We start from the raw sequence: 25,956 nt of genomic DNA, 5'->3' as shown, positions 1-25,956 counted from the left end.
ATGCCCAGCCTATCCCACCTCAGTTAAGGGCAGTTCAACCTTTCTGTTGCTAAGGCCAGAAGCCCCGGACTTAGACCTTGACTCTGACCTTTCTCTCTCATCATACTCTACCCATTAGCAAGACCTGTCAGCCTTGGAGTCAAAATATATCCAGCGGAATGACATGATGTCCAGATTCACTTCCAAATAACACAGTAGGGAATCTAGGGATGGGGGTAGAATTGAAACCAGACTGTCTATAAGTTGATCATTGTTGAAACCGGTGATGGTACATGGAGGTTCATTGTATTATTCCACTTTGTTTGAAATTTTCCAAAATCAGAAAAATTAAAACATACTATTTCACTGCTACCGCTCTGATCCAAGTCAACTGACCTCTTGCCTGGACTGTTGCAGTAGCCTCCTAACCATACTTCTGCCTCCACTTTCACCTCCACTCCACCCTCCGCTTCTAATTTAATTTCCTCCCAGCAGCCAATGTGATTAATCCCATTAAAATGAAAGACCGTGTCACCCCTCCACTCAAAACTCTCCAATGTATGGTGTCAGACTCCTACAGAACAACAAAAAATGCTCCCCAGTGGTTCCCCATTTCATTCAGAGTAAAGCCAACTCCTAACAGTCATCTTCAAGATCCTATCCACTCCTGCTCCTTGTTTATGGAATAAATCTTTTTTAAAAGATCTTATATCCTGGCTGGGCACGGTGGCTCACGCCTGTAATCCCAGCACTTTGGGAGGCCGAGGCGGGTGGATCGCCTGAGGTCAGGAGTTAGAGACCAGCCTGGCCAACATGGTGAAACACCGTCTCTACTAAAAGTACAAAAATCAGCTAGGTGTGGCGGTGGGCACCTTGAATCCCAGCTGCTCAGGAGGCTGAGGCAGGAGAATCGCTTGAACCTGGGAGGTGGAGGTTGCAGTGAGCCGAGATTGTGCCATTGCACTCTAGCCTGGGCAACAAGAGTGAAACTCCATCTCAAAAAAAAAAAAAAAAAAAGGATCCTGTATCTATTTGCCTTGCCACCCTTTACTACTTAAACCGCATTCCCTTCCACTCTCTGCTCTTGATCACTCCGTTCCAGGCACACTGATGTTCCCTATACTTGCCACCGGGCAGTACCACCACAGGGTCCTCGTACTTTCCACTCCTTCTGCCATGAAGAGTCTTCTTCCTTCTGTTACATGTTACACACGTGGCTCACTCTACCTTCTTTTTTTTTTTTTTTTTTGAGACGGAGTCTCGCTGGAGTTCAGTGGTGCGATCTTGGCTCACTGCAAGCTTTGCCTCCTGGGTTCACGCCATTCTCCTGCCTCAGCGTCCCGAATAGCTGGGACTACAGGTGCCTGCCACCACGCCCAGCTAATTTTTTGTACTTTTAGTAGAGATGGGGTTTCACCGTATTAACCAGGATGGTCTCGATCTCCTGACCTTGTGATCCGCCCGTCTTGGCCTCCCAAACTCTTCACCTTCTTATGTCTTTGCTCAGATGTCTCCTTTTCAGGGAGGCCTTCCCTAATCACCTTATGTAAGACTGAAACCTAAATACATGCCCCCAACACACACACACACACACACACACACACACACAACCTCTTAATCCCTTCTCTTGCTTTGTTTTTCTGCTTAGCACTTATCACCATCTTCTTTACTATAATTTTACCTATTTATCCTATTTGTTGTTTGTCTCCACTACCAGAAAGAAAACTATCTGCAGGTAGGGATTTTTCACTACTGTTTGTTCACTGTTGTATCCACAGCACCTGCCTGGCACAGAGTAGGTGCCCAATAAGTATCTGTTGAATGAGTGAACGAATGAGTGAATGGCACTCCAAGATTCAATCCTGCCCACCTGTCCAGGTACATTTCTAACCTCTCCCCTGCTCACCCTTTCATCCCAAGGCACACAGCACACTTGAGTCCCTGGCATATCCTAGCATTATTTATACTTCTCAGCCTCTATGCTGTACCCTCATCCTCCTGGCTGGAGTGCCAGTCTTTTTTATTTTTTATTTGGAGACAGAGTCTCATGCTGTCACCCAGGCTGGAGTGCAGTGGCACCATGATAGTTCACTGCAGCCTGAAACTCCTAGACTCAAGTGGTCCTCCCACCTCAGTCTCCCAAGTAGCTGGGGCTACAGGTGCACACCACCACACCTAGCTATTTTTTAAAAAACTTTTTGTAGCGACTACTCCAGGCCACCACTGCCTCTCACCTGCACCACTGTGCAGTGTCCTGACCATCTCCCTACATCTGTTCTTGCCCTTGCAATCATCCTCACCACAGAAGCAGAGAAGTTACAAGTGTGGCAAAGGGCAGACCGGAATTCAAAGCCAATGTGGAGTGGGGAGTTGGATACATGAGTCTGGATTTCAGGGAAGAGGTATGGATTTAAGATACAAATGTGGGAGTCACTGGGTGTGGTGGCTCACGCCTGTAATCCCAGCACTTTGGGAGGCCGAGGAGGGCAGATCAGGAGTTCAAGACCAGCCTGGGCAACATGGTGAAACACTGTCTCTACTAAAAATACAAAAAATTAGCCAGGCGCGGTGGCGGGCTCCTGTAATCCCAGCTCCTTGGGAGGCTGAGGCACAAGAATCGCCTGAACCCGGGAGGCAGAGGTTGCAGTGAGCCGAGATTGCGTCACTGAACTCCAGCCTGGGGGAGACAGTGAGACTCCATCTCAAAAATAAACAAATAAATAAAAATAAAATTAAAATGTGGAAGTTGCCAGAGTAAAAACATTTAAACGCTGGCTGAAATCACCAACGGAGTAAGTCTAGAACAAGAAGAGAAAAGGACCCAGGACTAAGCCCTGGAGCACTTAATATTATTCAGAGTTTGGGAAGTTGCAGGCGTCCAGCTATGTTGCCCAGGCTGGTCTTGAACTCCTGGCCTCAAGTGATCCTCTCACCTTGGCCTTCCAAAGTGCTGGGACTACAAGCATGAGCCACCACGCCCAGCCCGGATCCCCGGTCTTTAAGATTCCTCTCAAGCAGGTGTCTGCTAACACCAAACGAAACTCATCTGCCGGCTTCATGTTTTCATGCTTTTTTCCTACTTAATTCATCGCACTGGACGTCTGGAGTCTCTTTTTTCTGTGTCTCCTCCACCGTTCTGGGAGTCCCCTTGGAACAGGAACCTCATCTTATTTTGTCTTCTTGGCTCAATGCATGAACTTCTTGGTTCAGTGCGTGAATCATAATACCTGTTAAACCCACTCTATGGGCCGGGCGCGGTGGCTCACGCTGTAATCCTAGCACTGTGGGAGGCCGAGGTGGGCGGATCATTTGAGGTCAGGAGTTTGAGACCAGCCTGACCAAAATGGTGAGACCCCCGTCTCTACTAAAAATAAAAAAAAAAAATTAGCCGGACGTGGTGGCACATGTCTGTAGTCCCAGCTACTAGGGAGGCTGAGGCAGGAGAATCGCTTGAACCCGTGAGGCAGAGGTTGCAGTGAGCTGAGATTGCACCACTGCACTCCAGCCTGGGCAACAGAGCAAGACCCGGCCAAAAAAAAAAAAAAAACAAAAACAAAAAACAAACAAACAAAAAAACAAACCCACTCTATGAATAGTGAGGGTCAAAGAGGTTAGAGTCTGGCACAGGTAGACTAGAATTCCCAGTCTGTTCTCTTGGGCTCCAGATTCTCACTCCACCACCTGAACGTGAGTGAGTCCCTTCCGTTCCCAAGCCTCAATTTCCTTAGACAGATGTAAGCAGTTGAATTGACTAACAACTATCTAACCCCAACCTACTGGGCAAGTTCCCTCCTTTGGGGTCAAACACTATCCAACTTCAGTTTCCCAACGTCATAAAAGAGAACTCTAAAAGTTGAGAATCGAAACTGATGACAGATTGACTAGACGGCCAGCCTGTTAAGGTGGCCCCAGATATTCCAGCCTCAGCTCAGAGTCCTCCTGTGCCCCTACTGCAGCAAGGGGGTCTCCAAGAAGGGGGACCCGGAGTCAGCCCATCACACCTGGTTTCCTCTCTGCTAGGGTCCCTCCTCCCACAGAGCACTGGAGGGCAGCTGAGGAGGAGCTACCTTAAAAAAGGAGGTGTGTGCCAGGGAGCTGGGTAGGAGCCTGGCTATATATCTGCCCAGCAGCGGTACTCTCGGGACAGAGATGGCACTGATGCAGGAACTGTATAGCACACCAGCCTCCAGGCTGGACTCCTTCGTGGCTCAGTGGCTGCAGCCCCACCGGGAGTGGAAGGAAGAGGTGCTAGACACTGTGCGGACCGTGGAGGAGTTTCTGAGGCAGGAGCATTTCCAGGGGAAGCATGGGCTGGACCAGGATGTGCGGGTGCTGAAGGTAGTCAAGGTAAGACTGGGCTCCTCCAGCCCCCACACCAAGACAAAACCCAGTATCAGAGTCCACGTCCCTGGGGATGCTGGGGAACCGTGTCCTCCTTATCCCTAGCCCATGCTGATGACATCTCAGAATACCCCATCCCACCTAGCTGTCTACACCCCACTGCACCACTGCCTTGAGTAGAATGAGTCTAGTAATAATAGCTCACATTTGGGGGCTCACTGGCCTAACCTCTTAACATACACTATCTCTAATTCTTGCACTCTGTGAGATAGGTACTATTCTTTGCCCAGTTTACAGATTAGCAAATGGAGGCTCAGAACGAATACAATGCGAGGTCCTTGGTTGGATCCTGGTGTGAATGAACCATCTGTAAAATACAGTTTGGGGACACCTGGCCTAGATATCAGATAGTATATATATATCTGATATAGGAAATCATTATTGATTTTGTTAGGTGTAACAGTAGTTTTGTGGTTATCAGAATGTTCTCTTTTGTTTGGACACGAACACTGAAGTATTTTAGGGACAAAGTTCCTTGGTGCCTATAATTTACTTTAACGTGGCTTAGATTAAGCACATGTAGCCAGGAATTTAGACTTGTTGAATCAACTAGTTGGGTATATGAGTGTTAGTTGTATCATCTATTTTTCTATGTAACTTTTTGATAATAAAATGACTTTTTTTTTTTTTTTAGAGACAGGGTCTCGCTCTGTCACCCAGGCTGGAGTGCAGTGGCACAATCACCACTCACTGTAGCCTCAATCTCCCTGAGCTCAGGTGATCCTCAGCCTCCTAAATAGCTTGGGATTACAGGCATGCACCACCATGCTCAGCTAATTTTTGTATTTTTTGTAGAGATAGGGTTTCACCAATGTTGCCCATGCTGGTCTTGAACTCCTGGGATCAAGAATATGCCCACCTTGGCCTCCCAAAGTGCTGGGATTACAGGTGTGAGCCACCATGTCTGGCCGGCCAATAAAATGATTTTTTTTTTTTTTGAGACAGAGTCTTGCTCTGTCACCAGGCTGGAGTGCAGTGGCACGATCTCAGCTCACTGCAACCTCCGCCTCCCAGGTTCAAGCAATTCCCCTGCCTCAGCCTCCCAAGTAGCTGGGACGACAGCGCCCATCACCACACCCGGCTAATTTTTTGTATTTTAGTAGAGACAGGGTTTCACCGTGTTGGCTAGGATGGTCTCTATCTCCTGACCTCATGATCTGCTCTCCTCGGCCTCCCAAAGTGCTGGGATTACAGTGAGCCACTGCACCCGGCCTAAAATGATTTTTTAGTGGAGGCTCAGAGAGGTGAGGTGACTTGCCCAAGGTCACACAGTGTTGAAGCTGGGATTTGAACTTGACTCAAGGGACCCAAGCCCCCCTCACTGAGATTTTTCCCCAAGCCCTTCCTCCAGCTGTTTCATGCCACCGCCTGTGCTAGCTAAGATCAAAATTCAAGAGGGTCAGAGCTAGAAAGACTTTGGAGAATCAGACAGTCTCACCAATGACTCACTTAAATAATTAAGTAAACCGAGGCACAGAGAGGGTGAGAGATACCCCAAGGTCACACAGCGAGTTGGTGGCAAAGGCAAGACTAGAATTAGGACCCCTGACTCCCAGCCCAGTGCTCAAGTTCTCTCTCTAGGGGCAACCAACTTACAGAGGGATCTAGAAGCCCTGGGCCCCTATCCGTTCTTTGCACCTATCCCCAGCATATGAAGCCTGAGGCCATACAATTTATAAGTGAGAAACCACAAATTTTGATATTAGGCAGACTCTTCGCTTCTTCCCTTACCAGCTATGTGGTTTTGACCTTCCCACTCTTATTTCTTAAACCCACATTCTTTTCATCTGTGATTGGGGCATCATCATCATCTCTCCCTCACCAAGCCAATGGTGCAATGCAGGCTGAATGATTCATGCACGATAAATGCTCAGAAACAGAAGCATCATTATAATTCTTGCCAAGCTTTCTTCTGGGCCTGGGACTCAAGTCTGACTCTGGCAGACCCTCCCAGACCACCCCCTCCCCAACAACCTTGAGAATAAAGTGGAGAGAATAAGGAATGTCTGGTAAGAGGAGGATGCTACAAGAATAAGTTTATTGTGTGTGTGTGTGTGTTCCACCACGCCTGGCTAATCTTTGCATTTTTAGTAGAGATGGGGTTTCATCATGTTGGCCAGGCTGGTCTCGAACTCCTGACCTCAAGTGATCCACCCACCTCGGCCTCCCCAAATGCTGGGATTACAGGTGTGAACCACCACGCCCGGCCAAGAATGAGTTTTTACGGCAGGAAATGCTATTTACCTAAGCCTCAAATACTTCCTGCACATCATAGCCACTTTTCCTCTTGAAACCACTAAATGGTAGCAATCCCCAGTGAGCCATGACTAATGAGGAATAATATATCTTATTTAGAGTCTAAACCCTCCTGTTCCCCACCCTCTGAAAATCTAGTGAGCGGAGCTGGTCCACATAAGGGAATGCTCGTCTTCAAATGAATTGTGCTTAAATAGGTTTAAAACCGAAGCAAATCAGGAAGCCTGTTCTGGATGTGTTCTTTTCTCTCTGCCTGGATCTTACCAGTGGGAAAGGCAGAAAGAGAAGTCTACGCCAGGCACAGTGGCTCACGCCTGTAATCCCAGCACCTTGGGAGGCCAAGGTGGGAGGATTGCTTGAGCCCAGGAATTCGAGACCAGCCTGGGCAAAATGGTGAGACCCCCGACTCTACAAAAAATATATAAAAAATTAGCTGGGCATGGCGGTGCATGCCTGTAGTTCCAGCTACTCGGGAGGCTGAGGTGGGAGGATTGCTTAAGCCCAGGAGGTCGAGGCTTCAGTGAGTGAAGATCGTGCCATTGCACTCCAGCCTGGGCAACAGAGCAAGACCCTGTCTCAAAAAGAAAGGGAAGTCGAGATTGGCCTTCGGGGGGAATGTGTACTTCATTCACACACAGGGTGCCATCTCCAACCCTCTCCCAGGGGGTGGAGGTGCTGGGTCTGAATGCCCATGGTCCCTTGGAAGCAGGGCCTGGCTCACAGCCTTGGGTCACGAGGAAGAAAGAGGCGGAAGAACCACCCACTACTTGAGTTCCGGCTCTTTCTCTGACTCTGCTGCCTTCTGGCTGGGAGACCATGGCAAGCTCCTCACTGCTTCAGTCTTCTCATCTGTACATTGGAGATAATTCTCCTAGTACCCACCTCAATACAGGAAGTGAAGAGGTTTTTTTTGTTTTTTGTTTTTTGTTTTGTTTTTTTGTTTGTTTTAGATGGAGTCTCGCTGTGTCACCCAGGCTGGAGTGTAGTGGCGAGATCTCAGCTCACCACAACCTCTGCCTCCTGGGTTCAAGCGATTCTCCTGCCTTAGCTTCCCCAGTAGCTTGGATTATAGGCGCACACAACCACACCTGGCTAATTTTTGTATTTTTAGTAGAGATGTGCTTTCACCATGTTGGCCAGGCTAGTCTCGAACTCCTGACCTCATGATCCGCCCACCTTGGCCTCCCAAAGTGCTGAGATTACAGGCATGAGCCATCATGCCTGGCTGGGAAGTAAAGATGAAAAGGAATAATATGTATACAGGGCTCTCATGGGTGCCAGACACAGGGTGTACTCATGTCATCCAGCATCCGTGCTCATGTCACACAGGGCATGTTATATCATCCGGCAACAGCTGGAATCTGATTCTTGTGCAGTGACTCCATCCACCAAGAAAAGTAGCCCTCTGGGGGTCTGATGCCTCCCTAGCAATTCCACCTCCCAAAACAGAATGAGAAGGAGAGGAGGCCAGAGAGTTGTGGCGCTTTGCATACCAGAGGCACCAGGGCCTGCAGAGCTCATCTAGAATCTCAAAACATTGAAAAATCCCTTCTCGACCTCCTTCCATTACTAACAGGAAAACTGACCCCCCGGCAGCAGAAGAGATTGTCTAAGTCAGCTGGATAATGAGAAGAAAGAGAAATGTATTGCTGACTTCCTGTGTGCCAGGCACCCCACCAAACGCTTGGCATACATTATTTCATCTGATCCTCCCAGTAGCCCAGTGACTCTTGTTCCAACATTACTTTCATTTTACAGATGAGGGTCTTAGGAGTCAGAATGTTTACCCAGCTAAGAAAGAGGGAAGAGTCAAGATCTTTTTCAGGCTGCTCCATTTCACAGCCTATGGCTCTTAAATCCACCAGGCAAACTTGCTCCTTGCTTTATAATGTCATGAAATTATTCAGCCCCACCACCACCCCCAGAATCCTCAAACAACCCTACGGAGTAGATGCTACCATTCCTCTGGAGTTGGCCTTACTCTGTGGGTAAGAAGACTGGGTCTCAGAAGCAATGCAGTGTAGTAGATAAGAAGCTGGGCATTTGGGGAGGCCAAGGGGGCAAATCGCTTGAGTCCAGGAGTTCAAGACCAGCCTGGGTGACATGCCAAAACCCTGTCACTACAAAAAATACAAAAATTAGCCAGGCATGGTGGCGCAGGCCTGTAGTCCTAGCTACTTGGGAGGCTGAGGTGGGAGGATTGCTTGAGCCAAGATCACGCCACTGCAGCCCAGCCTGGGCAACGGGAGTGAAACCCTGTCTAAAAAAAAAAAAAGAGTCTGGGCTCTGAGGGCTGCAAACTGCGAGACCTGAGACAAATGACTAATGAGGAGAAAGACAAATGTGTTGCTGACTTCCTGTGTGCCAGGCACCCCACCAAACCCTTGGCATACATTATTTCATCTGATCCTCCCAGTAGCCCAGTGACTCATATTCTGCCATTGCTTTCATTTTAGAGATGAAGGTCTTAGGAGTCAGAACATTTACCTAGCTAAGAAACAGCGAAGTGTCAAGATCTTTTTCAGGCTGCCCCATTTCTCCATCCCATGTCTCGAGATCCTCCAGACATCTCAGTTTTCTCACCTGTAAAGTGTGGGTATTAGTACTACCCACAACCCATCCCTCAGCGGGTGGTGAGCATTCAGTGAGACAGTGCATGTGAAGTGCCGCAGGGGTTGCCTGGCTCATGGCAGTGGGCTTCAGGGTGACGGGGCTCTGTGTTCTGCAGGTGGGCTCCTTCGGGAATGGCACGGTTCTCAGGAGCACCAGAGAGGTGGAGCTGGTGGCGTTTCTGAGCTGTTTCCACAGCTTCCAGGAGGCAGCCAAGCATCACAAAGATGTTCTGAGGTTGATATGGAAAACCATGTGGCAAAGCCAGAACCTGCTGGACCTCGGGCTCGAGGACCTGAGGATGGAGCAGAGAGTCCCCGATGCTCTCGTCTTCACCATCCAGACCAGGGGGACTGCGGAGCCCATCACGGTCACCATTGTGCCTGCCTACAGAGCCCTGGGTAAGGGGAGGGGAAGCTCACACGACTCACACACTTGCCCACCCCAGGAGACTTCCCAGTGTCTCACCTTTACTCATGGCCACGTGCACACACCCACATTTATTCATTCCATCTGTGTCCTATGCTTGGGGCTGGGTTATTGCAGTGCACAGGATTAACTCAACTCTGGCTATCATATTGCTCAACTTGGAATACAGAAATTGACCAAAGAATTGCAGAGATAAATACATGATTGCAGCCTGGGCGCGGTGGCTCACGCCTGTAATCCCAGCACTTTGGGAGGCCAAGGCAGGTGGATCATGAGTTCAGGAGTTGAAGACCAGCCTGGCCAAGATGGTGAAATACCATCTCTACTAAAAATACAAAAAATTAGCTGGGTATGGTGGTGGGCGCCTGTAATCCCAGCTACTCAGGAGGGTGAGGCAGAGAATCACTTGAACCCAGGAGGCGGAGGTTGCAGTGAGTCAAGATCACGACATTGCACTCCAGCCTGGGCAACAGAGCAAGACTCTGTCTCAAAAAAACAAAAAACAAAAAAACATGATTGCAAATGGTGTAAATGCTCAGAGAAAAAGAATGGGGTGGCCTGGGTAACCACAGAAAGGGTGCTCAGGAAGTGACTTTCTGGGGAAACAACATTCAGGAGGCTCTGACACCCAGTGAGGGGAAGGAGCTAAAAGTGGGAGTGGGGGTCTGTCACTGCATTTTATAGAAGCAGATCCTAAGACATGGATGTGAGGATAAGCAGTTTATTTGGGTATTCCTCCCAGGAAACACCGATAGGGAAGTATGGAACTGAGATGGGAAAGGCAAGAATTCAATACAACGTGCGTCCATGGGCAAGTCACCACCCTGAGCTTCATGTCCTGGGAGAACTCACAGTCCCATTATGGAGCAAACCTCTTCGGGATCCCAAGTGGGACGCTGGCGTGCTTACTCACCAGCTTCCCAGCCGTCACTGGTTGGGGGCTGCTTTGGGAGCACTAACTCACTGGCCCCTGTTGTTTGTCCTCGGGCAGAGTCCTAGGTGTTTGAAGTAAAACCTACATGCTGCAAGCCCAGATCCTAGAGGTTTCATCTCATGTGCTAACTCCTATCAGCTGTAGTGGCTGGCTGCGTGGAGTTGCTCTTTGGGGAAGGTATAAGAGACAGGATCTGATTTTAGCAAGGAAGAGAGTGCTGGGATGTCTCAGTGATGTGTACCATGGAACTGGTTCCTGGTTCTCCCTATGAGTTTATATATATATATATTTTTTGAGACGGAGTCTCGCTCTGTCGCCCAGGCTGGAGTGCAGTGCCGTGATCTCGGCTCACTGCAACCTCCACCTCCAGGGTTCAAGTGATTCTCCAGCCTCAGCCTCCCGAGTAGCTGGGATTAGAGCCCGCCACCATGCCATGCCTGGCTAATTTTTCTATTTTTAGTAGAGATAGGATTTCACCATGTTGGCCAGGCTGATTTCAAACTCCTAACCTCAGGTGATCCGCCCACCTCGGCCTCCCAAAGTGCTGGGATTACAGGCTTAAGCCACCACACCCGGCCTCCCTATGAGTATTGAAAGAGATACAAAACAGATATTAAAGAAAATGAGGGACATTGAGGACATCCAGGGAGGGGTCTGATGCATGGAAAGCCCAATATTGGTTCTCCAGAGTAAGAATTTCACAAAAAGAACAATTAAACAAGGCAAACCTTTGGTTTCTGAAGATATGAGGTCTCAAGTGTCCCTGGAGGGATACTTCCAATGTAAAGGCAGGCTCTCCCCAAAATACTACTTACCACCCTCTGGCTTCCTCAATCCCCAATCTCTTCCTTTGCTCCTTCACTCCTCAGGGCCTTCTCTTCCCAACTCCCAGCCACCCCCTGAGGTCTATGTGAGCCTGATCGAGGCCTGCGGTGGTCCTGGAAATTTCTGCCCATCCTTCAGCGAGCTGCAGAGAAATTTCGTGAAACATCGGCCAACTAAGCTGAAGAGCCTCCTGCGCCTGGTGAAACACTGGTACCAGCAGGTGAGGGGGCTGCCAGGATGGCAGGGGCAAAGAGAGGGAAGAGGGTGAGGAGGAAAAGCAGGGCCTGATTTTCATCTCAGGAAACTGCACCCAGGGGAAATGGAAGCAGGTAGAGAGGGAGAGAATGCTAGTCTTTTGAAATGTAAAGTGAAACCGTCAGTGAAGAAGGTGGAAAAGGAGGAGAGGAGGAGGAAGAGGCGAAAGAAACAGAGAAGGAAGGAGAAAAATAGGTGCTCTACAGTATTTCAGTAAACTAGTTATTTTTATTTTATTTTATTATTTTTTTTTGAGACAGGATCTTGCTTTGTTGCCCAGGCTGTAGTGCGGTGGTGCAATCACCACTCACTGTAGCCTCCACCTCCCTGGATCAAGACCTCCCTGGCTCAAGCGATCCTCCCACCTTAGCCTCCTAAGTAACTGGGACTACAGGCATGCACAACCATGCCCAGCTAATTTTTTTTATTTTTCTTTTGTAGAGACAGGGTCTCACTATGTTGACCAGCCTGGTTTCGAAGTGGTCTCAAGCGATCCTCCCACCTTGGCCTCCCAAAGTGCTGGGATTACAGGCACGAGCCACCACACCCACCCCACATGTTCTTGTTACCCTTCAATTACAGTCTAGGCCTGGCAGATGTCAACTTCGCCGGGTACTGTGGCCATTCGTCACAGCAGGTTAAGGACTAACAAGGGGAAGGATTTCTTTAATTCCACCCCAGGAGTCGAAAAGAGGGCATGTGTGAGTGTAAACAGCCCTCAGGGACATTTCTCAGGCAGCAGCTCAGTCAGTTTTGGAAACAAAATCTTCCCCCGAGATAACGGAAACTCCAACTGCAAAACAGAACTCAGAGACAAAAATCATTTATGATATAAAACTTGCAGAGAAGTTACAAGGGAATCAGACAGCAGAAGGAAAGATTTGATCCAATAAAAATAAAATAGGCTGGGCATGATGGCTCACGCCTGTAATCCCAGCATTTTGGGAGGCCGAGGCGGGCAGATCATGAGATCAGGAGATCGAGACCATCCTGGCTAACACAGTGAAACCCCATCTCTACTAAAAATACAAAAAAATAGCCAGGCATGGTGGCGGGTGCCTGTAGTCCCAGCTACTTGGGAGGCTGAGGCAGGAGAATGGTGTGAACCCAGGAGGCGGAGCTTGCAGTGAGCCGAGATCGCGCCACTGCACTCCAGCCTGGGAAAGAGAGCAAGACTCTGTCTCAAAAAATAAAATAAAATATAACAGGGATTTAAAGAAAAAACAATTACCAGCCAAATGTGGTAGCTCACGCCTGTAATTTCAGCACTTTAGGAGGCTGAGGTAGGAGGATCACTTGAGCCCAAGGGTTCAAGACCAGCCTGAGCAACATAGTGAAACCCCGTCTCTACAAAAAATACAAAAATACAAAAATTAGCTGGGGGTGGTGATGGGTTCCTGTGGTCTCAGCTGCTCAGGAGGCTGAGGAGGAAGGATCACTTGAGCCCCGGAGGTGAAGTAAGTTGAGCTGGGTATTTTTTTTATCTATTCACTAAGGCTTACATCTTACTGATTACAGGCATCCTACATTTTATATATCATCTAAGTTTTAAGAATGTAACATTTCACTAATATTGAAGAAAATAAGTTATATTACCATAAGTTTAAATTTCTAACAAAATTATAATGTTATTAGTTATGGTTTACAAAATTGAATGTTAAGGATGAATTTGCAAAAAGTTACAAAACAAATTAATTAACTTATAATTTTTTTTTTTTTTGAGACAGAGTCTTGCTCTGTTGCCCAGGCTGGAATGCAGTGGCACAATCTCAGCTCACTGCAAGCTCCACCTCCCGGGTTCACGCCATTCTCCTGCCTCAACCTCCCGAGTAGCTGGGACTACAGGTGCCCGCCACCATGCACAGCTAATTTTTTATATTTTTAGTAGAGACGGGGTTTCACCGTGTTAGCCAGGATGGTCTCGATCTCCTGCCCTTGTGATCCACCTGCCTTGGCCTCCCAAAGTGCTGGGATTACAGGCGTGAGCCACTGAGCCCAGCCTTATAAATACATTTTAATTCAAAATTGAATTTCTAAAGTCAGGGATAAAGTTTTCTTGTTAGTAAGTCAGTGACCTATAGGAAAGGCCCAAGGTTTCATTTATTTGGGAGATGAGAATTATACAAGATGATTCTGTGTTTGTTTCAAGGCCAAAGTGTTATAGCTTTTTTTTTTCTCCTCTGACTTTGGGATGGGAGCTAATATTCATATATGATGGCCATAGGAAAATATGTCAGTTTTACTTCCACAAATCAAACTACTGAATATTTGACCAAAATTTTTCACTTTCTGGCTAAATATCAATGTATCAGTGAAATTCTTTTTTTTTTTTTTTTTTTTTTTCTGAGACAAGTTCTCACTCTTGCCCAGGCTGGAGTGCAGTGGCATGATCTTGGTTCACTGCAACCTCCTCCTCCTGGGTTCAAGCGATTCTCCCGCCTCAGCGTCCCAAGTAGCTGGGATTACAGGCACCTGCCACCACACCTGGCTAATTTTTGTATTTTTAGTAGAGACGGGGTTTCACCATGTTGGCCAGGCTGGTCTCGAACTCCTGGCCTCAAGTGATCCACCCGCCTCGGCCTCCCAAGGTGCTGGTATTACAGGCAGGAGGCACTGCGCCCGGCCTCAGTGAGATTCTTAACACAGGAAGTGACCAGTGTCAGTTAAGATGCTTCCTTTTGCAAGTAAGAGAAAAACACAAAAACCAACTCAAACTGGCTTAAACAATAAAGGGAATTATCAGCTCATGTAGGAAAACCCCTAAACAGTAGGGGGGGGCCGGGGGGTGGGTTTCAGGCACTGGTGAGGGCACTGGCTCTGTTTCTCTGGAATTCTCTCAGCTTCTCATTCCTCTATATGTCAGCTTGGTCCTTTGGCTTGTTTCCCTCTTGGTGGCAAAATGGCCACAACTGTTCCTGCCCTCATATTCACACATGGGAGGACTTCTCTTCTTTCAACCACTGAACAAAAGAACTAGGCTTTACTCTAGTTGAGCCAACTTAGATCGCATGCCTTCTCTTGAAGCAATCACTTGCAAGGGGGAAAGGTTTATGCTGATAGGCCTGTGCCAGTCAGGGCCCATCCTGGAGCTGCGGGTGGGGGTCAACCCCTTCCAAACATCATGGCTACTATGCAATGGGGAAGGAAAGAATGTCTGCTAGAGAGGCAACCCCAATCTTCACTACAGAATCTCACCTATTACCATTTTTTCCCTCTATCTAAGGAAATCTTTCCTTTCTTTTAAGAAACATTTCTCAGCAGCTCAATACATTAAAATAGATTTAAATGGGACTGCTTAGGCTAGAATGTTTGTGACCGAGCGCAATCTGCTCATACCTGTTCATAACTTCATTCCAGGAGTTACATCTGTTGAGCACATATTGAAGCCCAATGGACTAACTCAGCCCTTTAATTCTAAAATGGTGAAACCTATGTCTAGAGATGGAATGTGACATGGCCAAGGTCACACAGCCAGTAGGCAGCAGAGCCAGGACTAGAACTTGGATTTCTCAGCTTCTGGTCCAACGCCATCCTTACACAGAATCTTAGGGTCTCTCTCTCTCTGTCTTCCCATCTCTTTCAACAGTATGTGAAAGCCAGGTCCCCCAGAGCCAATCTGCCCCCTCTCTATGCTCTTGAACTTCTAACCATCTATGCCTGGGAAATGGGTACTGAAGAAGACGAGAATTTCATGTTGGACGAAGGCTTCACCACTGTGATGGACCTGCTCCTGGAGTATGAAGTCATCTGTATCTACTGGACCAAGTACTACACACTCCACAATGCAATCATTGAGGATTGTGTCAGAAAACAGCTCAAAAAAGAGAGGTACTGGACCACTGTTTGCCCACCAAATCTTACAGAAAAAAAGAGAGACGGGCTAGTGTAACGTGGCATAGAGTTTTATGGATTGGCTGTATTAAGCAGTAAGGCTGCCACCATAGTTGAGCATTGACCTCCCACACCAACACAGCTGGCATCTCAAGTTGGTGGCTTATCAAAGTCACTGGGGGGCCATGGGGTGGGTAGAAGCCTGTTCCTTGTTTCCTAAGCCACCCTCCACCTTAGCTTGGCCCTCTTGCTCTCTGAAGACCATTTCAGTGCTTTGTAGGAGCTAGCATGGGAAAATGGAAAGAATCTTGGAGACTCAAGTTTAAATCCCAGCTCAGCCATTTTCCTACTGCTATGAGCCTCAATCCCTTATCCATAAGACAGGAGTAAACTGGAACCTACGATACAGGATTGATGTAAGGGTTGGAGAAAATCTGTGTTAAGGATCCACAATATCTAGCATCCGGCAAATGCTGAGTAAATGCTTATATTGGAGCATGTGCTGTCAGCGTCCCATTCATATCCTCTCGGCCTTTACCGTTCTAGGGAAGGTTGGTTCCACTTCCAGCTGTCAGCACCTGCATCCCTTTGCCAGCAGACCCACTCTGAGAAGAGCCCTCCACTAGATCTGGTGGGAGTTGGTGGATAAATACCACAGCTCCCTCACCCAAAAGATGGAAGGAATCTGGGTCTCATTGCATAGCTTTTTTTTTTTTTTTTTTAAGACAGAGTTTTGCTCTGTCACCCAGGGTGGAGTGCAGTGGCGCAATCTCCACTCATTGCAACCTCTGCCTCCTGGGTTCGAGTGATTCCCCTCCCTCAGGCTTCTGAGTAGCTGGGATTACAGGCGCCTACAACCCACACCCAGCTAATTTTTGTATTTTTGTAGAGACAGTGCTTTGCCATGTTGGCCAGGCTGGTCTCAAACTCCTGACCTCAGGTGATGCGCCTGCCTTGGCCTCCCAAAGTACTGGGCTTACAGGCGTGAGCCACTGCACTGGGCCCCATTCCATACTCTTTCCTAAAGATCGCCTCCAGTGGACCACAGTAGTAATTACTTCAATACCCACTCTTTGTTGTCTGCCTTCCCTTATCTGTCTCACTGTCTCACTCCCTTATTTGTGCTTCCTGGGATCACTTTCCAAATAAGCCAAATCCTTATCTGGGGATCTGCTTCAGGGGAAGCCCAACCCAGACAACTCTCTGTGTTAGAAGCTCTGGGCCTGTGTAAGCAACATCACAGTATTTAGTGTTCTGTTATGTAGTATTGGGTCTCTTTTGTAAGGAAGAAAAGCCAGGTCTGCTCATGAAAAGAGGATTTATTATAACCATGGCCAGAAAAATCGAGAAAGCATCAGGACCTGAGACTCCCTCTCTCTCTCTGTCACTCTCTCTCATGAACCACAGCACTTTCCCCCTCAGCCTCTGCTTCTCTCTCCACACCTGTCTGGCTCCCCTCTGCCTCCCAGGTATAAGGGATCTCCATCATCCCCATGTCCAAACCCCAGAGAGAACCAGTCTGATTCCTGGTCATGGGACACAGACCCCATGTGTTGGGTCACCTGCCAGCCAACAGAATGAGCCACTTTAGATCAGTGACCCCACCCCATAGGACAGCCTGGCACTTTCAGGCAGGACTGTTTTAGGGAGCAGTCAGGGTTGGGAGGAGCCAGCCTGGAGCCCAAAGTCCAGTTCATTCCAGTAGCCTGTGTCACATTCTATTACACAGATGAAGTCGCAGCTCCCTCCCAAGCCCTGGAGTACAAAGGGCTGGGGTTTTTTTTGTTTGTTTTTGGGTTTTTTTTTTTTTTTTTTTTTAATGGAGTCTTGCTCTGTCACCTAGGCTGGAGTTCAGTGGCACGATCTTGGCTCACTGCAACCACCAACTCCTGGGTTCAAGCTATCCTCCCACCTCAGCCACCCAAGTAACTGGGACTACAGGCGCCAGCCGCCATGCCCTAATTTTTGTATTTTTAGTAGAGACACGGTTTCACCATGTTGGCCAGCCTGGTCTTGAACTCCTGACCTCAAGTGATCTGCCCACCTCGGCCCCACAAAGTGCTGGGATTATAGGCATGAGCCACTGCGCCCCGCTCAAAGAGCTGGTGTTAATCATGGACTTGCAGTCACCCCAAGTTAATAAGCAAGCCCAAGATCCCCTTCAAGCCAATATTCTTTAAAATATTTATTCAATATTTATAGAAAGGAGAGACTTTTGGGGGCAGCCCAACCTCTGCTCTGTTGAGGAGGTAGATGGGTAAGAGCCCCATCTACTGGCTGTAAGAACTTAGGGCAATCTAGGCCGGGCACCGGTGGCTCATGCCTGTAATCCCAGCACTTTGGGAGGCCGAGGCAGGTGGATCACGAGGTCAGGAGTTCAAGACCAGCCTGGCCAAGATGGTGAAACCCCATCTCTACTAAAAATACAAAAATTAGCTGGGTGTGGTGGCGAGTACCTGTAATCCCAGCTACTCAGGGGGCTGAGCCAGAGAATTGGCTAAACCTGGGAGGCGGAAGTTGCAGTGAGCCGAGATTGCACCACTGCACTTCAGCCTGGGCGACAGAGTGAGACTCTGTCTCAAAAAAAAAAAAAAAAAAAAAAAAAAGAACTTAGGGAGGTCTGTAAAAAGGGGACAACCACAACAATAAACAATAAAAATAACAGTCCCTATAAGTCCCTACCTTATAGAATTGCTGTAAGGATTAAAATAGGTTAATCTGCATAGGATTTGGCCTTGTGCTTCAATAAATGTCAGTAGTTGGTGGCAGTGGTGTTTCTATTATCCAAAGTAATTCAGCAGCTCTAACCTTAAACTTGCAAAACCTGCTCCGAAGGTACAGGACCCCCCACTGCCTGAAAGGGCATCTGTTATTCCTCCAGCATGCCTCTTGGGGCCTCATTATCCCCCTAAATTCCTTGCAAACACCTAAGGCACTCTCCCAAAGAAGAATTCTTTTTTTTTTTTTTTGAGACAGTCTCACTCGGTCACCCAGGCTGGAGGGTGGTGGCATGATCTTGGCTCACTGCAACCTCCACCTCCTGGGTTCAAGCAATGCTCCTGCCTCAGCCTTCTGAGTAACTGGGATGACAGGTGCGTACCACCACACCTGGCTAATTTTTTATAGTTTTAGTAGAGACAGGGTTTCACCATGTTGGCCAGGCTGGTCTTGAAATCCTGACCTCAAGTGATCCTCCCGCCTCAGCCTCCCAAAGTGCTGGGATTACAGGCGTGAGCCACTGTGCCTGGCCCAGATAGGAATTCTTGGAAATAGCATTGTCTCCATCCTGTTACTCTCCTGCGGTGTTTTGGGGCCCTCTTGAACATCCCCGGGATGTGGATATCACAATTCTCAGTGGCTGGACTAAATAATTGCCGAGAAGGTTTTTTTCTGGCTTGAAGGCCTTCAAACCATTATGAGCCTGGGCACCCTTTTCCTGTGTTACAGGCCCATCATCCTGGATCCGGCCGACCCCACCCACAACGTGGCAGAAGGGTACAGATGGGACATCGTTGCTCAGAGGGCCTCCCAGTGCCTGAAACAGGACTGTTGCTATGACAACAGGGAGAACCCCATCTCCAGCTGGAACGTGAAGGTAATGGCTCCTCTCTGGGCTGTCAAGGGCTTGAAGCTCAGAATGACAGATAACCTACTCAGTATTTACTCATTCAGTTCTGTGTTGATGGAGAACAGAACTTTAGAGTCACCGTTTAAGGGCCAGCTGCACCACCCACGGGCTCTGTGAACTTGGACAAATTCTTTGGCTCTCAGAGCCTTGGGTTTCTTACCTTCAAATTCTTGTTCTCCTTTCCTTTCTTTTTCCCGTAATCTACTGGAGAATCAGTTCTGTGTTCCTGATCATTCTTTGCGTGAGTTGGGTCCAGCCAAGTCAGCTCAATCAGCCATTCTTTGCCAGTGCTGTGCTCAGGGATGGGGTAGGAGATGTGGGCTGGGGGACAACACAGGCACAGAAATAAGACATGACCACGACGCTCGGCCAGGTGCAGTGGTTCACGCCTGTAATCCCAGCACTTTGGGAGGCCAAGACAGGTGGATCATTTGAGGTCAGGAGTTCAAGACCAGCCCGGCCAACATGGAAAAAACCCATCTCTACTAAAAAAATACAAAATTAGGCGGGCGTGGTGGCAGGTGCCTATAATCCCTGCTACTCCGGAGGCAGAGGCAGGTGAATCGCTTGAACCCAGGAGCTGGGGGCTGCAGTGAGCTGAGATCGTGCCATTGCACTCCAGCCTGGACAGCAAGAGGGAAACTCTGCCTCAAAAAAAAAGAAAAACAAACAAAAAAAGACACCACCCTCACTCTCAGAGAACTCACCCTATGTTGTTAGGAAGCAAGTCCATGAAACAAACTTACACAAAACTGCTAGAATTACCAGAGAAGACAAGATACTCTGAAAACAAACAAACAAAAAATACTAAGTCATATTATTATATGATGCCAAACCTATAGTATAGGCAGAGATCACAAAAATCTATTTTATTAACATCACACTTTCTAGTGTGCAAAGCTCTTGTCCAAGGTCTGTCTCAGTTGATCCTCATAGGCAATTCTGTAAAGTAAGAAGGTCGAGTGTTATCACTATCTTTATTATGATTATCATCATTACTATTATTGCCATTTTACAGAAGAGAAAACTGAGGCTCAGAGAGGTTAATTAACTAAGGTCACTCTGCTAAGAGGCAGCAGAACCAGGGGCTCTGGGGGTCTGGAAGCAGAATAAATGTTAACTGAAGTCACCAGAGAAGATTCCTTAAAAAAGTTAGGAGTTGAAATGAGCCCTAAAGGCCAGGGGGAGATATAGACACTCAGAACAGAGGACAAAGGATGATGAGGGGTAAAGGATGGGAGGCTGGGATGAGCAAGATGTGTACAGGAACAGGAGACTGAACTGCTTGGAGCAGAAGGCAGAGCAGAATCAGAGTCTCTAGTAAGGTACAGAGAGTATAAACGGGGACCCGCTGGCCAAATGAGGAGGCCCACCCATGGGCTGGAAAATATACGCCTCTGGATTCTTCCTGAATATAAAAGCCATTGTAGGCTGGGGGCAGTGGCGCACGCCTGTAATCACAGCACTTTGAGGGGCTGAGGCGGGTGGATCCCTTGAGCCCAACAGTTCAAGACCAGCCTAGGCAACATGGTGAAACCCCGTCTCTACTAAAAATACAAAACTTGGCCAGGTGCGGTGGCTCACATCTGTAATCCCAGCACTTTGGGAGGCCGAGGTGGGCAGATCACAAGGTCAAGAGATCGAAAGCATCCTGGCCAACATGGTAAAACCTCATCTCTACTAAAAATACAAAAATTAGCTGGGTGTGGTGGCATGTGCCTGTAGTCCCAGCTACTAGGGAGGCTGAGGCAGGAGAATCGCTTGAACCTGGAAGGCGGAGGTTGCAGTGAGCCAAGATCATGCCACTGCACTCTAGCCTGGCAACAGAGTGAGATTCCATCTCAAAAAAAAAAAAAAAAAAAAAAAAAGAACAAAACTTAGCCAGATGTGGTGGCACGCACCTGTGGTCCCAGCTACTCAGGAGACTGAGGCGGGAGGATCACTTCAGCTTGGGAGGTCAAGGCGCAGTGAGTTAAGATTGCACCACTGCACTGCGGCCTGAGGTGACAGGGCAAGGCCCTGTCTCAAAAAACAAAACAAACACACACAACATTGTGCAAATATTTTTTATCTTGGCTAATCAGAAAACTTGGCAATGCCAGGCTTACATTTCTTTTTCTTTTTCTTTTTTTGTTTTCCTTTTGAGACAGAGTCTCCCTTTGTTGCCCAGGCTGGAGTGCAGTGGTGCGATCTCAGCTCACTGCAACCTCCACCTCCTGTGTTCAAGAGATTCTCCCACTTCAGCCTTCCGAGTAGCTGGGACTACAGGCATACGCCACCACACCCGGCTAATTTTTGCATTTTTTGGTAGAGATAGGTTTTGCCATGTTGGCCAGGCTGGTCTCAAACTCCTGACCTCAAGTGATCTGCCCGCCTCGGCCTCCCAAAGTGCTGGGAATACAGGCGTGAGCCACTGCACCCAGCCAAGGCTTATATTTCTTCTAGAAAGAATCAGCTAGAGGCCTGACCCTCTCCAGCATTTTCCAGGTGCTCTCCAGCCACCTGGGGCTCTCAGGCCCTGGAGTGTAGCCTCTGGAGGTGGTGAGAACACAGACTCTGGAGTCTGACCAACCTCACTTCACATATCTGCCCTGCTCCTTACTACCTATGTGATTGGTGTTCAGTAAATTACCTAACCCTGCTCAGTTTCCTCATCAATAACATGGGGGTAACAGTAGAACCTACCAACTAATAGAGATGCTCTGAGAATAAAATGCATTAAGGGTATGGAAGGTGCTCAGTATACAGCCTGGAAAGTGCTTACCACTCCCTAAACATTTGCTGCTGCCGCTGCTGCTGCTACTATTGTAAAGATAAGGACAGATGAAGGGAACATTTGCACATCAGACAAAGAAGTGTGGACTTAACACCTCTCCTTCTCCCTCTCCCTTCCAGAGGGCACGAGACATCCACTTGACAGTGGAGCAGAGGGGTTACCCAGATTTCAACCTCATCGTGAACCCTTATGAGCCCATAAGGAAGGTTAAAGAGAAAATCCGGAGGACCAGGGGCTACTCTGGCCTGCAGCGTCTGTCCTTCCAGGTTCCTGGCAGTGAGAGGCAGCTTCTCAGCAGCAGGTCCTCCTTAGCCAAATATGGGATCTTCTCCCACACTCACATCTATCTGCTGGAGACCATCCCCCCCGAGATCCAGGTCTTCGTGAAGAATCCTGATGGTGGGAGCTACGCCTATGCCATCAACCCCAACAGCTTCATCCTGGGTCTGAAGCAGCAGATTGAAGACCAGCAGGGGCTTCCTAAAAAGCAGCAGCAGCTGGAATTCCAAGGCCAAGTCCTGCAGGACTGGTTGGGTCTGGGGATCTATGGCATCCAAGACAGTGACACTCTCATCCTCTCGAAGAAGAAAAGAGAGGCTCTGTTTCCAGCCAGTTAGTTTTCTCTGGGAGACTTCTCTGTACATTTCTGCCATCTACTCCAGAACTCATCCTGTAAATCACTCGGTCCCATTGTCTACTGGGAAGGTCCCAGGTCTTCACCAGTTTTACAACGAGTTATCCCAGGCCAGACGTGGTAGCTCACACCTGTAATCCCAGAACTTTGGGAGGCCGAGGTGGGAGAAGCGCTTGAGCCGAGGAGTTCAAGACCAGCCTGGGTATCATAGGGAGACCCCGTCTCTACAAAATAAAAAATAATTCACTGGGTGTGGTTGTGCACATTTGTAGTCTCAGGCACTCAAGAAGCTGAGGCAGAAGAATCACTTGAGCCCAGGAGGTTGAAGCTGCAGTGAGCTGTGATCATGCCACTACACTCCTGCCCAGGCAACAGAGCAAGACCCTGTGTCTAAAAACTAAAACATAAAAATAAGTAAATCCGTTTAAAAAAAGAATTATCCCAGCCCTGCCAGGAGGAGGATGAGGAGGGGTGTGAGGACTAAATATACAAATAGACAGTGGTCACATGACGTACAACAATAGAATTCTGACCCACAACCTTCTGCAGCAATCAACCCCAAACCATCAGGACTTGGGCAATAACTGGCAGCGTCTCTAACTCCCCACCCCACTCCCATCCTGCTTCCTATTTATGACCAACCCAAGAAACCCAAATAAGCTCCCCAGACCAATCACATGGTTAGCCCCACTTCTGGTGAGTGCACTTCCAGCTTCCTCATACCAACAGCCTCAATCACGGCATCCCTGAAGCCTTCCCATTTTCCTGCCTGTCTTTAAATCTCTGTCAAAAGCAAGAGATGGGTGGCTGGTTCCTTTGCTATAGCAAGTTGGGAATAAATCGCCTTTGTTAGTTCTCATTTGGGGGCTGTTTATTTCCACAGGGCCTAATGCTGTCCTAATGGTTATTGCTTGATCATTTGAGCTTCTCAACTCTAAGAAATGAGGACTGGGGAAACTGAGGCAAAAAGAGACAAAGAATGGGAGATTGAGGATGATGCAGTGTAAAAAAAAATCACCTCAACTCCTAAAACCCATACACAAACAGTACATAATAGTCAGGAAACTGTAGGAAAGTAATAGCATCTTTATTATCAAAGGACGTCATGTGATCAGGTTTACTCCAAGCAATAAAAAGTTTCCTTTTGCCCCCCTGTTTTGCCTAGTTTTCTGGTGGGCTACTCTCCTACCATAGCATAGAAAATGCACACTGCAATTGGTTATCAACAGCCTCTGGTCAATTTAGCAATCATAATCTGTGTATTTCCCACCTCTGTTTGCCTTCAGGGACAGAAAAAGTGCCTCCTTTCCAGGAGGTAGACAGGCTGTTCCAGTCCCCATCTTTGTGTCCTTCATAATGCCCAGCACAGCCCACATTGTAGGTGGTGGGAAAATTCTTGTTTAAAATTAAAAAAAGAATGAAAAATGCAATGTCTTAGTCCATCTGGGCTGCTAAAACAAAACACCATACACTGGATGGCTCATGAACAATAACCATTTATTTCTTACAGCTCTGGAGGCTGGAAAGTCCAAGTCAAGACACTGGCAGATTTGGTGTCCAGTGAGGACCTCTTCCTGATTCATAGATGGCAGCTTCTCACTAAGTCTTCCCATGGTAGAAGAGGCAAAGGTGTCTCTAGGGTCGCTTCTTTTTTTTTTTTTTTTTTTGAGATGGAGTCTCGCTCTGTCACCCAGGCTAGAGTGCAGTGGCATGATCTCAGCTCACTGCAACCTCTGCCTCCTAGGTTCAAGCGATTCTCCTGCCTCAGCCTCCCGAGTAGCTGGGACTACAGGCACCTACCACTGTGCCCAGCTAATTTTTTTTTTATTTTTAGTAGAGACGGGGTTTCACCATCTTGGCCAGGCTAGTCTCGAACTCCTGACCTTGTGATCCACCTGTCTTGGCCTCCCACAGTGCTGGGATTACAGGTGTGAGCCACCATGCCTGGCCTCTGGGGTCTCTTTTATGAGGGCATTGATCCAGTTCATGAGGGCTCAGGACCCATTATGTAGTTGAAAGATTCTCCGTGGGGCCTGAAAGCTTAGGAGAATGAATGACCCCTCCCTCCTTGGGCCCAGTCCCAAGGCGCAAGGCCACTTGCGCCAGCAGCATGTGTCAGCAAGATAGCAGAAGCAGGAAGAGAGCTGGCCAGAAGACACGTACCCCCTGAAGACCGAGAGAGAGGTCATCCGGGTACAACGTAGCAGTTACAACAGACTGAGAAACTTCCTGTTTACAGGAGACTATAAAATCCCTGCCCCGTCCTCATTTGGTGCTGACGCCATTTTAAGCCTCAGCCCACCTGCACACACACTGCCTCATGTTGTCTGTTGGCCGCGCTCTTGGGGTTCGAACCAATACAAGACCCTTTCACTAATTACTTCCCAGAGGTCCCACCTCCTAATACCATCACCTTGGGAGTGAGGACTTTTTGGAAATTATCAGTATCAAAATGGAGTCACTTATGTCAAACCCTAACAAATGCCTGTCACAAAAATTATCTCAAGAAGTTCCTAAAATCCGCAGTATTATAGATAAGCCGCTTGCACAAGAATATTTGCCTAACAGTGGGTGTCTCCACAATAAGCTAAAGCCAACTCCTGCAACAGGCTCCTGTGATCAACGGTACTTGTTTCAAAGAAGCTTCTGTGGACTTTGTCTTTTCTCCTTGCCACAACCTCTTTTAATGTGCCTATAGTCCACTATAGCATGCATATCTCAAATTGCAATTCCTTGCAATTCTGGAATAAACGCTTTATTTTGGAGAGTCAGTCTCTCTGTTATTTATTTTACGGTGTCAATTTTAACATATGAATTTTGGAGGAACACATTCAGACCATATCAGTCACCTTCCTCTTCTTTGAAATAGAAAAGCTCAAGGCCAGAGAGTTTATTTTAGTAACGTTTTGACATACCTGTCTTCAAAGATAAAACATGAAACAGCATTCCACAGACAAAAGTAAAGTGATTTTGTTCATCCTTCACTGTGAGGTATTTTAACCACAGAGATTCTAATTTTTTGGTCTTGGATGGGTCCTGGGAGTCAGTATTGTTTTTAAGTTCCCTAGAACTTAAAAACCTAGAAAACTAGGTGTTTTTCACACCAAACCCATGCGTCCGAATCACCCAGGACAGTGCCCCTGAAACTTTAATACACACACAAATCACCAAGAGATCTTGTTAAAATGCAAAATCTGATTCACCCAGGACAGTGCCCCTGAAACTTTAATACACACACAAATCACCAAGAGATCTTGTTAAAATGCAAATTCTGATTCAGTGGGTTTGTGGTAGAGCCCAGGATTCTGCATTTCTTTTTTTCTTTCTTTCTTTTTTTAGAGACAAGGTCTGGCTCTGTAGCCCAGGCAGGGTGCAGTGGCACCATCAGAGGTCACTGC

General features: G+C 47.8%; 1 protein-coding gene across 3 annotated transcripts in view; it reads left to right on the top strand.

Annotated features, from left to right (window-relative positions):
• OASL (2'-5'-oligoadenylate synthetase like) overlaps positions 1-22,809 on the top strand; it is a 53,168-nt gene extending 30,359 nt beyond the window's left edge. The window contains exons 3-8 of one of the 3 annotated variants that reach the window (XM_063784811.1): positions 4,000-4,326; positions 9,365-9,647; positions 11,479-11,654; positions 15,276-15,517; positions 18,968-19,115; positions 22,044-22,809. In XM_063784811.1, the coding sequence (XP_063640881.1) occupies positions 4,129-4,326; positions 9,365-9,647; positions 11,479-11,654; positions 15,276-15,517; positions 18,968-19,115; positions 22,044-22,541 (1,545 nt within the window). In that variant the 5' untranslated portion in view covers positions 4,000-4,128 and the 3' untranslated portion in view covers positions 22,542-22,809. 3 annotated transcript variants of the gene reach the window in all.
• The last annotated feature ends 3,147 nt before the right edge of the window (positions 22,810-25,956 follow it).

The sequence above is a fragment of the Pan troglodytes genome, chromosome 10 (assembly GCF_028858775.2).
Source record: "Pan troglodytes isolate AG18354 chromosome 10, NHGRI_mPanTro3-v2.0_pri, whole genome shotgun sequence".
Classification (NCBI taxonomy): domain Eukaryota; kingdom Metazoa; phylum Chordata; class Mammalia; order Primates; family Hominidae; genus Pan; species Pan troglodytes.
This window is presented reverse-complemented; position numbering and strand designations above follow the sequence as displayed.